Genomic DNA, 13,573 nt, shown 5'->3' on the forward strand with positions numbered 1-13,573 from the left:
ACCGTTGCGCCAACGACTCGTCGTTAAGATTAGCAATAAATATTAAATTGCTATTCAATAAATAAGACAAGACGAAACAATAATTATTACCAACATTCACTTTCGACGAGGTAAATGAGTTAAATACGACCTTCCAAAATAAATTAATTTACAAATTCAAGTATCAAGATCGTTCTGATTTTAATACCTATCGTCATTAATATCACATAGCTTAGTACTTTAAGTTTTTTGATACTATAATATAAAAAATATTAAATAAAAATGCTAGTAAAACACTAACTAACTATAATAATGAATAATTTTGGTTTTAAATTTTATTTTAGTTTTAGTTTAATTTTAATTAACAAAAATAGGTTAACTGTTGGCTGTCAAAGTCATTTAAGCCACACAGTTTCTGGTTGTCACATTAATAGGCGCGGCCATGTTGGTCTGTAGTGAATAAAATCAAGAGAATTCGTTTTTAGGGAAATAAAATTGACACAATATGCCCAAATGCGATCTCAAAACGAGATACATCCCCGCGACATTCGCCTGGACCTTGCTTTTGGGCACGACATCACTGTTTTTTTATTTTCCGTAAGTATACATAAATGTCGATCGAGTGCGAATTCGCTTTGATTTGACAACTTTCACACAAGATTTAAGAATATCTTCTATTTTTATCCCGGGACTGCTTGTGGCCTGTATGACATTTCGTGTGTACAAATTTTTCATCGGATAAATAATTTAAATTCTTTATTTGGTGGTGGTCATTGGTTGTGTTGATGTCTTCATTATTTACACGACATTGTACTTAAGATTCTTATCCGATTTTGTATTTCGATTCATAATTTATGTTTGCCCTTTAATGTACAGTACTACCAAGTTGGTGTAAACAAAAGGCTTTACTCGAAAGAGTGTGAATCATTTATATAAACATTAAATTTCTTAGAATTAAATTAAGAAGTAGGCATATGTATAAATAAAACGCTATTTAAATAACCTTTATCAATACAGCAAATTCAATAATTTTAGTATAAAAGAGACGTGGTCAATTTTTTATTTTTTATATAAGTGATTATTATATTTTTTGTGCACTCAGTGACATTGAACCCACAATTTATATAGTATTTAATGTTTAATATTTTTTTATAAATTATGTTAAAGTGATATTTAACTGATATTTCTTTTATTTAGGAGTTGAGTGTAGTGTATTGTTTTCTTGTGGTGCATCTTTAAGAACAAATTATTATTTTATGAAGTTCGTTTGCAAATTAAGTAAAAAAATTCTATAAATTTAAAAAAAAAATTGTAAAGTTAAAGCTCTGTGAAAATTTATTATTAACTGGAAATTTGTATAAAGGTTATTTAACATATCAGTGAATATGATTTTTTTTATTATTCTTAAATTGATACCAAAAAGTTTGTATACAACAATTTTATTTCTATTTTAGCTGCCAGTATTATCTCTACAAGCACCCATGGATTCCTGCATACCAAGGTGTTATAACATTTTTTGTTTTGGCCAATTTTACACTGGCCACTTTCATGGACCCGGGAGTTATACCCAAAGGTAAAATATTTTTCTATTTACTTCCATAAACGAACCAAAAGTGTTGATAATATAAGCCATCATTATGAACTATTCTTAAGATTGAGATTCATATACAATTATCTACGACTTCGGCATACTTGGCAGTGACCTTGTTTCTTATTTATTCTCTCCCTGAGTCTAGGTGTAATATTTATTTATTTATACATATATTTATTTCAATAAAAATGTATCTAAATCAGCCCGCTGTTACTTAAAATACTGGGATTAAGTGTTGTAAACTAAGTAATAATAATAATAATAATATTCTTTATTGTACACCATTAAAATACAAACAAAAGTAGTATAATTAGAGGAAGATGTACAAAGGCAGTCTTATCGCTAAAAGAGCGATTTCTTCCAGACAACCTTTGGGTATAGGACAGCGCATAGAAAAGCGGTTAGGAAGTAGTAGCGGTTAGTAATACTAATTTATCAAAGCATTACTTAATGGAATTTTCCCCCATTTTTTTTCAAATTAGTTATTCAAAATGACATTCCAAAAATTAAACTAGGCAAATTTATCAATTTGATGAAATGACTATATCCATTATTAAGTAATTTAATTTTCATTGATATAATTTGTGTATTATTAATCAATAGTTGTTTTATTGTAATTATTGTGTGTGAATTTTTGTTTAATATATGAGGTATGAAAGATAATGTAGATGGAGTATTTTCATAGATCTACTTTCACAGAATTTGTCTGATGTGCTTGTTTAGTTTCAATTCTGCCAATTCTTTTTTTTTTAAGTATTCTATTACTTTGTAATAGGTCCTTACGGACGGAAAAAAATGAGAAAAATGCACAGAAAAATGCAACTTTTTTTTTAAATTCACGTGTATGAAAGTTTACAAGGTAGTCGACAGGACAATGTCTGTCTGGTCAGCCAGTACAATAATATAAATAAACTTAAATCAAACATCTGTCAAATCAAAATGATATATAATTGTGTAACATTTACTTATCGATGTGGTTTTACTTGCGTTGATATTGTCGACATTGACTATCTCATTGGTGCAGTTTGCAGTGTCTGCTTAATGTTCTAGAGGTTGTGTGGGTTTGATTAACAAACAAATAAATAAATATCTTTTAGCATACACATACATACGTCTGTTACTAATCTAGGAAATTTATGCCACTGTATTAGGTAACGACCACTACACACTTACAAATATTCTTTTTTGAAATAAATGTACACAGAAATAAAAAATCTATCAAGAAAAATATATATCACCCAGATACAGAATAGGAATCGAACAACTGAAGTAAAAACCAGGTTCTGAATTAAACTTTGTGAAGAAGTTAGACTTAACAACTCCTTACTTAAAAACTCCTTTTATATTATATTACATGAATTAAATTATATGAATTAATATCTTAGCTGATAGACTCAGATAAGAAAAAGTGTTGAGTGATAAACAAATGTGTAAACACACGAATGTCTCTATTGATGAGTAATTACCACAGTTACGTAAAATAGTATCATTAATAATGTTATTATCGTGTTTTGTATCATTGTTTTGAAATTTATTGCTTTCGTACTTTAACAGTGTATCAAATATATATAGATATAATAGTAGGAGATACAGACTAGAGGCGAACTTCACCCATCTGCTTAATGGATGTTAATTATTTAATGATTATTTTAGCATATTAGAAAAATAATCGCGAAAGGGTTATCTCAAAAATTCTTGCCAGGCTGTATTTAATTCAATATTGAAAAAATATTTTGATTTCTATATTCTTATATTATTTTTTATTCCTTTATCTTTGTAGAGTAAAATATTCACAATTAGTATACATTTTAGGTTGTTAAAAAAAAATTGAATTGTACCTTATTTCACATTTATCAAGTGCAGCAATTATGTGATAAATTATATTTTAGTTAATTAACTTTGCCCAGCTTTGTCGAAATTCTATCGCCTTTTCACATAATTTAGAGAATTTTACCAGTTTATAAAAGTTTTAGGTTCAAAGGGATATAACTCTAGATCAGGGGCGTAGCTATCGCCGTATCAGCCGTATCGATACAGGACTCCCCTACCTACAGGGGTCTCTAACGTGTGTAAGCAAAAAAATTCTAAAATATTATCCACGATGACACTTAATCTCGTGCTTCCTGAGAAAAAACATTAAAAACAAAACTGTCACATGTGCCTATTAGGGTTTTCACTTCAGAAATGACAGAAGTTCAGAAACAATCCCCTTTTTTCCGAGTTAAGCGTGCGCCCAAATGTTGATAACATTCTGCATCGTTTATTGCGGAATTCAGTTAATCATTATGAACAATTAATATATAGCACCTGGGTGACGGAGCTCAGCTCGGTATTTTTTAGTAAATCGTGAAGGATTAGCCGGTTTGGATGAAGTCTTTTTTAACCGATTTCAAACATATGTTTGTCATGTGCGGGGATCGAACACGCAACCGCCATAGGTACCGATTTTGATGATTTTTAACTTAACCGAAAGCCGATGTTTATCGTGTGGTCATATTTCATCGAGACCTGATTACAACTTTTGGAGTAATCTTTGATAATGCTTATTTCTTGACTGTTTTTTCGTGTACCTACGTTGTATTACTTGTCGATATAATTGAAGTCGGTTTTTTTTTTCGTTTGCCTGCGAACACAATTATATTAACATAAAATCCTAATAAATTTATTAACAACAAAACAATGAAAGATTTTATTTACAATTCATAGACATAAGGTATTCACACATTGTATTACTTGTCGATGTAATTGAAGTCGATTTTTTTCGTTTGCCTTCAAAACAATTATTAATAATGAATTAACGCAAAATAAAAATAAAAAATGACGAAAAATTAAAAATTGATACAAAATACACAATTACAAGATTGAGAGTAGTTGCTTCTCAAAAACTGATAGGCGATCCAACGAATCGTGTTTTTTTTTGAAATCATATTTAAATACGAATTACATATTTATAAAATATGAATAATATTTTTTTTACTGAAAATAATAATAAATATAAATAAATATAAAAAATCAAAAATAAAAAATAATAATGATAAAATATGAATAATATTTTTTTTATTTTACCGACATAATAATAAAAAATAAGAACTGCCTATTTAAATAAAAAATAACAACGATAGAAAGGTTTTCCGGAGGTAATAACAGTTTTATTCTTGACCCTTCGGTAACAACCACAACAGCTGAAAGAAGTTTTTCAAAACTAAAATTGATGATTCCTTTTATCTGAGGTTGTCTGGAAGAGATTGCTTAAAGCATTGCCTTTGCATGCTATCATTGTAACTACTTTTTGTTTAATTTTATTTCTGTACTGATGTTTTTTTTTTCCTTTTTTTTACTACGTAAAAGTGTTTTATTATATGTATGCAAGAAGTAATAAATAAATAAAACTGATAAAAAATTACCTAAGGACTTTCGATGGAACAGGAAGTTGTCACTATTATACTTAGGAAGACTTGTCACTATTGTCTATTCTAGGAGGAAGTGATAACTTATAATCAATAAATATTTATTTTAATTTAATGTAAGCATTTTTGTTCTTTAGTGAGAAATCTTTACCCTTCATTTGGTCCCCCCAACTAATTTTGATACAGGGTAGTACCCCAAGGTATGCTACGCCACTGCTCTAGATACATCAGTATTCACGAAGAATGTATTTGAAAAATAAATGTGAAATAAAATACAATCGCATTTAAATCACAAAGCACGTAAAATAGTATTGAATCTTTAAGAAGTAATGGTTACAAACAAACTTAAAAAATATCGATATTTACGATTTTTTGAACACTTTATAAGTTATATTACTTTGCAAAAAAAAAATCCGTAACTATAGCAGATAGAAGAGCGTAAGTTTAACCAAAAAATCGTTAATTTTTCTGATTAGGGCCATGATCACATCACAAAAAGGGTACTCGATTAATATAACTTTTTTTAAATATGATATAACTGGGACGGGAACAAGCGTACGGCTCACCTGATTGTAAGCGATTACCGTACCTTATAGACGCCTGCAACACCAGAAGCATCGCAAGCGCGTTACCGACACAATCCCCCATCCCCCCAGGAGCTCTGGTCGCCTTACTCACCAACAGGAACACAATACTGCTTGAAAACAGTATTATTTTGCTGTGATCTTCTGTAAGGTCGAGGTACTACCCCAGTCGGGCTGCTCCATATTTTGAGCAGGAAATTCCTGCTGTGCCCTACCTCAGTAGTTACCAAGTTTGTACAATAATTTAAGTATTTGAGGCGTAAAAATGACAAACATCCATCCATCCTCAGAAACTTTCGTGATGTATCGTCAATCCGTAGTGCAGTCGATATTGTATTGATGGGAGGATTGCGATCAAATTATTATTCTTACTATAGATATTGCCTGGTATTTAATATAAAGAGAAATCGGCAATAAGTCAATATTGCTAGTAAAAAAATAGTCTATTTATTTAATTAGTGATCGTGGAGGTCGGACGTCGATTGCTCGGTTTAATCACTATCGGACTATCATAACGTATTGTATCGATGATTGTCTGTCTGGAAATATTCCAGAAGCCAAAGGTATTGCACTATGTGTTGTACACTAGAATTTAATTACGGTTTCGCCCATGTTGATCTATAATATTTATCCCAGGTGAAAACGAATCTAACAGTACTTAAAAATTATTATATGCCGTAATATAATCGTTCTGGTGTAGGACTGTGAAAGTTATATTAAGGCCACTAGTCGTGGGTTCGATTTTCGTTCATAACCGATGTTTGTGTTCATACAAATACTTATTCGTTTGTAATCTCGTTTTAATTTCTTGTAGGTCTCTTTCGCTTCAGCCTGTAATATCCCACCACTGGGCATAGGCCTCTCCCCATGTAGGAGAAGGATCAGAGCTTAATCCACCACGCTGCTTTAATGCCGGTTGGGTCAGGTGTACATGATAACAACCGGGACCGACGGTTTAACGTGCTCTCCGAGGCACGGTGGGGAGACCCACAAGATCTGCACGAACACCCAGACCCCGGCAAACACCTGTATGGCCAATACAAATGTTTGTCATGTGCGGGAATCCAACCCGCAACCGCCAGCGCAACAGTTACAATCCATGGCTGTAACCGTTGCGCCAACGCGGCGCGGGTTAGGTCTCTTTACCGTGCATGAAATAGCAACGAGTATGTTTTTGCACTTCTTTTGTCAGAAAATTATTGCTGGAATCTGTGAAAACGACAAATCGATTTTTTCGAAAAAGCTGACTCTTAAGCAACGTAACTTATCGGTTTCAACTCCTGTTCTTCTGTGGAGTCAAAGCCTTTATACAACAATGGGACATTGTAGACTGTTTATTCAATATCTATGAAACAAGTCGAGGGTCATTGAACGGTTGAACAGATTTATATCAAACAGATCACACCGAATAAAGCCTAAAAGTAAAAGAAAACACATTGAAAGCACGCCACTATCGACTATCGTTCGCATGTACAAATCTCACCTAAAAGAAGTTTATTTTACATGAGCTTAAAATATAGGTACTTGGTTTTGTAAAATATCTTCGATATATGAATCGCTTAGTTTATTTTTTTATACGATTAGTTCGGAAAACAAGCATACGACGTATGATGTAAGCGGTTACCGTTACCATAGGCTGCAAAAACAGAAGCATCGTAAGCGCGTTGCCTTCCCAGGCGTAGGCGCTCTGGTGAGTAACACCACAGGAACACAATACTGCTTGAGAACAGTGTTATTTAGCTGTGATCTTCTGTAAGGTCGAGGTACTTCCCCAGTCGCGCTGCTCCAGATTTTGAGCAGAACTATCCTGCTGTGCCTTACCTCTTTAAAAAATAGTCGATATTACTAAAAAAATATGACTGTACAAGTTCTAATTAACTAATTTTGTGTTGTACTTGGCACCGACTTCAAAATTATAAAATATTTATTTAATCATTTCTGATTAACTAAATCAAAATACGAATTACTTTGTACTAAGTAAATTTATTTTTCACTTTTTAGTTTCCTTTTTGAAGTCAGTTTTTTTTTTGTTAAAAATTATTTTATTAATTGTCAATACGTTGTCCTTTGATCTTGAACGTAACGCTCTAGTAGGAGACGCGGTCGAGTAGGCACAGTCGGAGCAATTAAAACTCTTGTTATACATGACATAGTTATTGATTATGTAAATTGCACGAAATAAAATTGCAAACAAACGCTACAAGTATGCAAGCTATTTTAAACCCTATTAAGGAAACATAAGGTTAATTTTTAATTTCAGTTTGTTTTTGTATTGTCAATATTTTATACATAAACATTAATTAGTATATTTTTTCTATTGATTTTTTAAATTATGTATGTGCTTGTATGTTATGTATGTGTTTTATTTTTTTTCTTTCAAGGACGATTTATTTACTTCTTTAGTATAGTTAAAACATTGAAGTTTAATGTTAGCAGAGGGTCCCTGAAATACCTCGGAGTTGCGATCGACTCGAAACTTACATTTAGAGATCAGGTTGTTTGTGCTGCCACCAAAGCGGCAAAGGCGGTGGCAAGCCTCTCCCGACTAATGCCAAATATCGGGGGACCAAGAAGTAGCCGTAGAATATTGCTTATGAGTGTTTCAAGCTCAATAATGCTCTACGGAGTAGAAGTCTGGTCTGAGGCACTCAAAGTTGAGAAAAACCGCAGACAACTTTCATCTGTACAACGTAGAGGAGCGTTAAGGATAGCCTGTGCCTATCGAACGGTTTCTGAGGATGCAGCCCTGGTCATTGCGGGTGTGATTCCAATTGACCTTTTGGTGTTCGAGAGGAGACGCATTTGGGATGCTCGGAGGGATGACCGCGGACCTTTATTAGATGTTAGGACCCGGGAACGCGACGAAACGCTGAATTTTTGGCAGGAGCGTTGGGACGCCAGTGAAAAGGGAAGGTGGACGTACCGTATTATTAAACGGGTCCGTGACTGGATGCTGCGTAGGCAGGGGGAACTGGATTACTACTTAACCCAGTTCTTATCAGGACATGGACAGTTTAACGAGTACTTGCATCGTATGGGGATCCGAAGCGATCCATACTGTCAGTACTGTCCGGGACACATAGATTCCGCCGAGCACACCTTCTTTGACTGTCGCCGCTGGTCTGAAATGCGGCTACGTTATCAGAATGAGAAGGATATGCCTGATAGGGCAGAAGTAGTCATTCCATGGATGATGGCGACGAGTGACAATTGGCAAAGAATGTCGGAGTATGTGAGAGTGGTCCTGCAGGAGAAGAAAAAAGAGGAGAAATAGGAATCGGGGGACATGCCGTTATAAAACCGGCAGGGTGGAGTACCAAAACACCTCGAAGTAATGCTAACGCGGTTCCGGGGTGTTGGTTACTAAAGCAAGAGAGGAGGGTTTTAGTGGGTAAAAATCCTACACTACCTACCAACAATAGCCAAAAGGTGTCTTTTGAAGATTTACCTCCTCTCTCTATAAAAAAAAAAAAAAAAAAATGTAAGCTTTCAAAATATAGTTAGTAAAGTTTAAATTAGTTGTGTTTCATCACTTCAGCCTATGGCAGTCCACTGCTGGACATAGGCCTCCCCAAGTGACTTAAACACATAGTTGTGTTGAAGTTAAGTTTGTTATAGTTTTTTTTTACTGCAAGACCTCTTCTTATATAACACTGGGTGTACCTAAGTATGTAATGTAGCAAATGTTAAAATGTAGCAATTTTTAAATTGTATATTACTATGTATTGTTTTCATTACTTCGACTTATTGTTAGTTACTTAAAAGTGTATTTTTACGTTAGTTTAGTGCGTATTATCACTTAATAGCGATATAAACTTTTTTTTTACGTCATTTGGAGATTAAATATACACCGTGACAATCTGATACAAATTAATCGCTAATGGTGTTTTTTTAAGCGAAAAAAAAAAAAAAAATTAGAACGTCTGGATTAATCCTAGCCATATTTTTTAAAAGCTGTGTGGTTACGGCAGTAAAGAATATAGCCACCTTACGACACGCAGACAGTGTCGTAAGAAGCGACTAAGGGATAACACAGTTCCGCTACCACCTTGGAACTTAAAAAGCCGACCGGTGGCGGGATAACCATCCATCTGCTGGCTTTGAAATACACATGCCGAAGACGGGCGGCAGCGTCTTCGGTGTGACAAAGCCAGCCCGGTGGGCACCAACCCGCCTTCCCAGCGCGGTGACTATGGGCAATACACATGATTTCACGAAATTTTTGGCGCGAACTTGTGGAGGCCTATGTCCAGCAGTGGACTGCGATAGGCTTCAATGATGATGATGATGATATTTTTTAAGTTTTCCATTTCTTTGTAGAAAGTTCTTATGAAATGAGTGAAAAATGTAACGAAATATAGACAGTATAGCGACTGTCGGGTCAACTAGTTCGAAATAAAAGTTTGAATGATTTAGTTGTTTTTGAAGACGTCGCGCCTTGATAAAGGAGCTGTAAACGCCAAAGAAAAAAGTATCTAGTTACTAATTAAAGTTAAGAGAACCGACAGCCAAGCTAACCGACACTTAATAATGTATACAAATAAATAAAATTGGAGTGTCTGTTTTGTAATATTAAAATAACCGCTTTTTACTACATGCATATGGATGTATACACGGTACATATACAAAAATAGCATTTTTTGCAATTTTTGTCTGTCTGTCTGTCTGTCTGTCTGTCTGCCTGTTTGTTCCGATTAATCTCTGAAAAGGCTGGACCGATTTTGACGGGACTTTCACTGGCAGATAGCTGATGTAGTAAGGAGTAACTTAGGCTACTATTATTTTAGATTTTTGTTTATTTTCTAACTGACCAACATTTTTTTTAAATTCCATGCGGACGAAGTTGCAGCACAGCTAGTTCTCTACATATAAGCTATTCTCTTAATGAGTTTTTCATCTTTGTCATTCTTTTTATTAGAAAAAAATAATGAAAAAATTAGCCGATTTGATTTTTATTAAATTATTTGATACATTTTATGGTTTAATGAAATAATCAAAAAGTTATTTTAACGTGTTTGTCTAAATCAGGGATTATCAAACTATTTTGGACAAGAGATCCTTTTTCCAAAACCATACCTTAAACCCTCATAGTCATAATTATGTAGCTAGTTTTAAAATTCCTTTCACAATGTTTATCTTTATTGTTATAAAATAATTACTAATTAAAAAAAAAAAAAAAAAAAAAAAACTTTGGGGTCTTCGTTTACGAGTACTAGTATGACCAACCTTGAAAAACTGATTTCGTCTAATCCACTACAAGAATCCCAGATCTATATGAAGGAATTAAATATATTTACAAAGTTCACGTTGCTTAATAGCCTTTTCATTACTGTAAAATAATAAAACGAAAAATTTCCTTCAAAGTACTTCAGTTTTACATCATACAATTCGCGCTTATTTTGTTTTATTACGGTGTACATAAATGTATAGAAATAATAGTCATCCATCTATCAACTCTTCGTGAAACTGACCTACATAGATAATAAGTTCTTAACTGTTTATTCTCGATATATTCGTAATTTAAATTAGAAAACTATTTTCGTCTAGTTAATTTCATTTGACGCGAAAATTTTACGTGTTCATATTATTTTATATATTATTATTAATTTTATTATTATCATTCATATCTTCTATAATATAAAAATGAGTCCCTGAATGTGTTGCTAAGCGCAAAACTCGAGAACGGTTGGACCGATTTCGCTAATTCTTTTTTTAAAATATTCCTTGAAGTACGAGGATGGTTCTTACGGACAGAAAAATTCTAAAAAAAAAAAAAATAATAAAATTAAAGAATCGACTGTTAGGCGATTAGGTTAGTTATTTATATTCAGTAAAGTTTAGTATATTTCAAAATTTCTATAAAAATACATTTTTAATCTAATTATTTAAATGTAGGCTTTTAATGCCACCATATTATTAATTATTGGATTATCCCAAGCGTATTTATAATCGATAAGATCTTTTATGAATCACAGGAGTTCCAACGAAATTTGAGGATTCAAAAGTACTTAAAAATTCTAATTTATACTTTACAATTGCGTTTCACGAATTATTCCACCTCAGAACAACAATGCCTCGTTATATTACGTTCTGCAGGATTTGTGAGTCAATGCAATTAGGTCACATTAGGTCGCAAGGCTGACTAAGAAAGTTAAAAATAAAATATAGCCCCGATACATAATATCTAGTCTCTTACAATGCCATTGTCTAAGATCAATGCTGACAAAGAAGAAACTCTTGGTGATAAATCAAAATAATTTTGCCATTATTGTATTTTGTGGCAACTCAGATTATATATTTGATTAATATGATTAAACAAAACGATTAGTTTTGTTTACGAATCGTTAAATTTTAAAATCCAACATGTTCGAAATGGAAAAATTTGTGAGAAAAACTAGTCATTATTTGATACACTACTCGTATTATGAGCAGTTTGTCAAAAAAAAAAAAAAAAAATCCATGTAATCCATGTGCCAGAAGAAAGAAAAAATTGAAGGTGATTTGTCGACACCAATTACAGGAATAATCTTTGCTTTTTTCGTTCTAACAGATAAAACAATATTTGCCAAAATGTGTGTTACATTTCATAGATGTTGAGTTAAATTAATTTACAAATTATACTATTTCCCCAGCTCCACCTGACGAGGATCGCGAGGATGACTTCCGAGCACCGCTGTATCGTAGCGTGGAGATAAACGGCATAACGGTGCGCATGAAATGGTGCGTCACCTGCAAGTTCTATCGACCGCCGCGGTGCTCCCATTGCTCCGTGTGCAACCACTGTATAGAAGTAAGGCATAATTAAGACTATACTTTCGATGATGTTAAACCAAGATATCGAATATCTCATACATTTTTTTCGGTTTTTTATCGGATACACTTCGGAGAGTGTGCGCAAGAACTCCATGACCTGATTCCCCCCTCCCCCTTCGCCCCATCTTAGACCGCATTTTCACTTATCATCAGGTGAAATAGCGGTCAAACGCCAGCCTATCTATGTATAAAAAAAAAACCATCCGCGATTGCGGGTTCGATCCCGCTCGGGGTGGATACTTGTATTTGTACAAATATTTCTTTCGGTTAGGTTGTATGTCGTTGTAGGTCTTCCCATAGTGTCTCGGAGAGCACGCAGTCGGTCCAAGTTGTTATCATAAATACCCGATAGCGATCGTAAACCATGGTAGGCAATATAACCCGCAATGGAGCAGTATGTTGGATTAAGCTCAAATCCTTCCGCTACATGGGGAAAGAGGCCAATGCCCAGCAGTGGGATGTTATAGGTTGAAACGTGATGATGATTTTTATGATGATGTGAAGGACCGGTGTCACCAGTTGTGGGTAAAGATCGTCCTGCAAATGCGTTACGAATAGACTAATAGTAGGGGGTTGAATAGGCCATTTGGAGCTGTTTCTACTCAATAAACTAAAATTTTAGATTTATATTTCCGTATAGAAATACCTCAAAAATATGTTGGAATTCTACGGTAGAAAGGAAATAAATCAAAAACTTTAATCTGTTGGATACCGTCATCTGTCAATTGGCGTTATCTACGACCGGCGAAACAAGCCCTAAACCTAGTTTCTTATTTAGAGGGTAGAGAAATGTGAGAGGGAGATGGACAATATGTATATTTTTCAGACATGAAGTGTAGATCATTAAAATCCTTCTAACTCTAGGTTATTATTGCAGTAAATATAGACTTGGGAAAGACTGATAAGCTTGGTTACCTAAATTTTTGTACTTTTTGTGGTGTAAAGATATTGAGAAAAAGCTTTGAAAAATTGTAAGCAAAGTGATACTATTCTCAGAAATCGTTAGGCTATAAATTCCAGGTCCGGTATCAGATAAAGTTAATATAGTTTGTGTATAGTTGCGACGTGGTCAAAACTTTCTTGTATGATCGATTATGTGAGCTGCCTGAAATTCCCCAGCGCTTAAAAAGTTAAACGGTATATTACCAAAGAAAAATAGGTTTTACAAAATATCTTATAAGTTAATATAGCAGTATACG

General features: G+C 33.6%; 1 protein-coding gene across 1 annotated transcript in view; it reads left to right on the top strand.

Moving 5' to 3' along the window:
- The first annotated feature begins 409 nt into the window (after positions 1-409).
- LOC123656719 (palmitoyltransferase ZDHHC8) overlaps positions 410-13,573 on the top strand; it is a 31,825-nt gene continuing 18,661 nt past the window's right edge. The window contains exons 1-3 of the mRNA XM_045592379.1: positions 410-576; positions 1,434-1,552; positions 12,194-12,351. Of these exons, the coding sequence (XP_045448335.1) occupies positions 485-576; positions 1,434-1,552; positions 12,194-12,351 (369 nt within the window). The 5' untranslated portion in view covers positions 410-484. The remainder of the gene's footprint in view (positions 577-1,433; positions 1,553-12,193; positions 12,352-13,573) is intronic.

This window comes from Melitaea cinxia, chromosome 9, assembly GCF_905220565.1.
Source record: "Melitaea cinxia chromosome 9, ilMelCinx1.1, whole genome shotgun sequence".
Classification (NCBI taxonomy): domain Eukaryota; kingdom Metazoa; phylum Arthropoda; class Insecta; order Lepidoptera; family Nymphalidae; genus Melitaea; species Melitaea cinxia.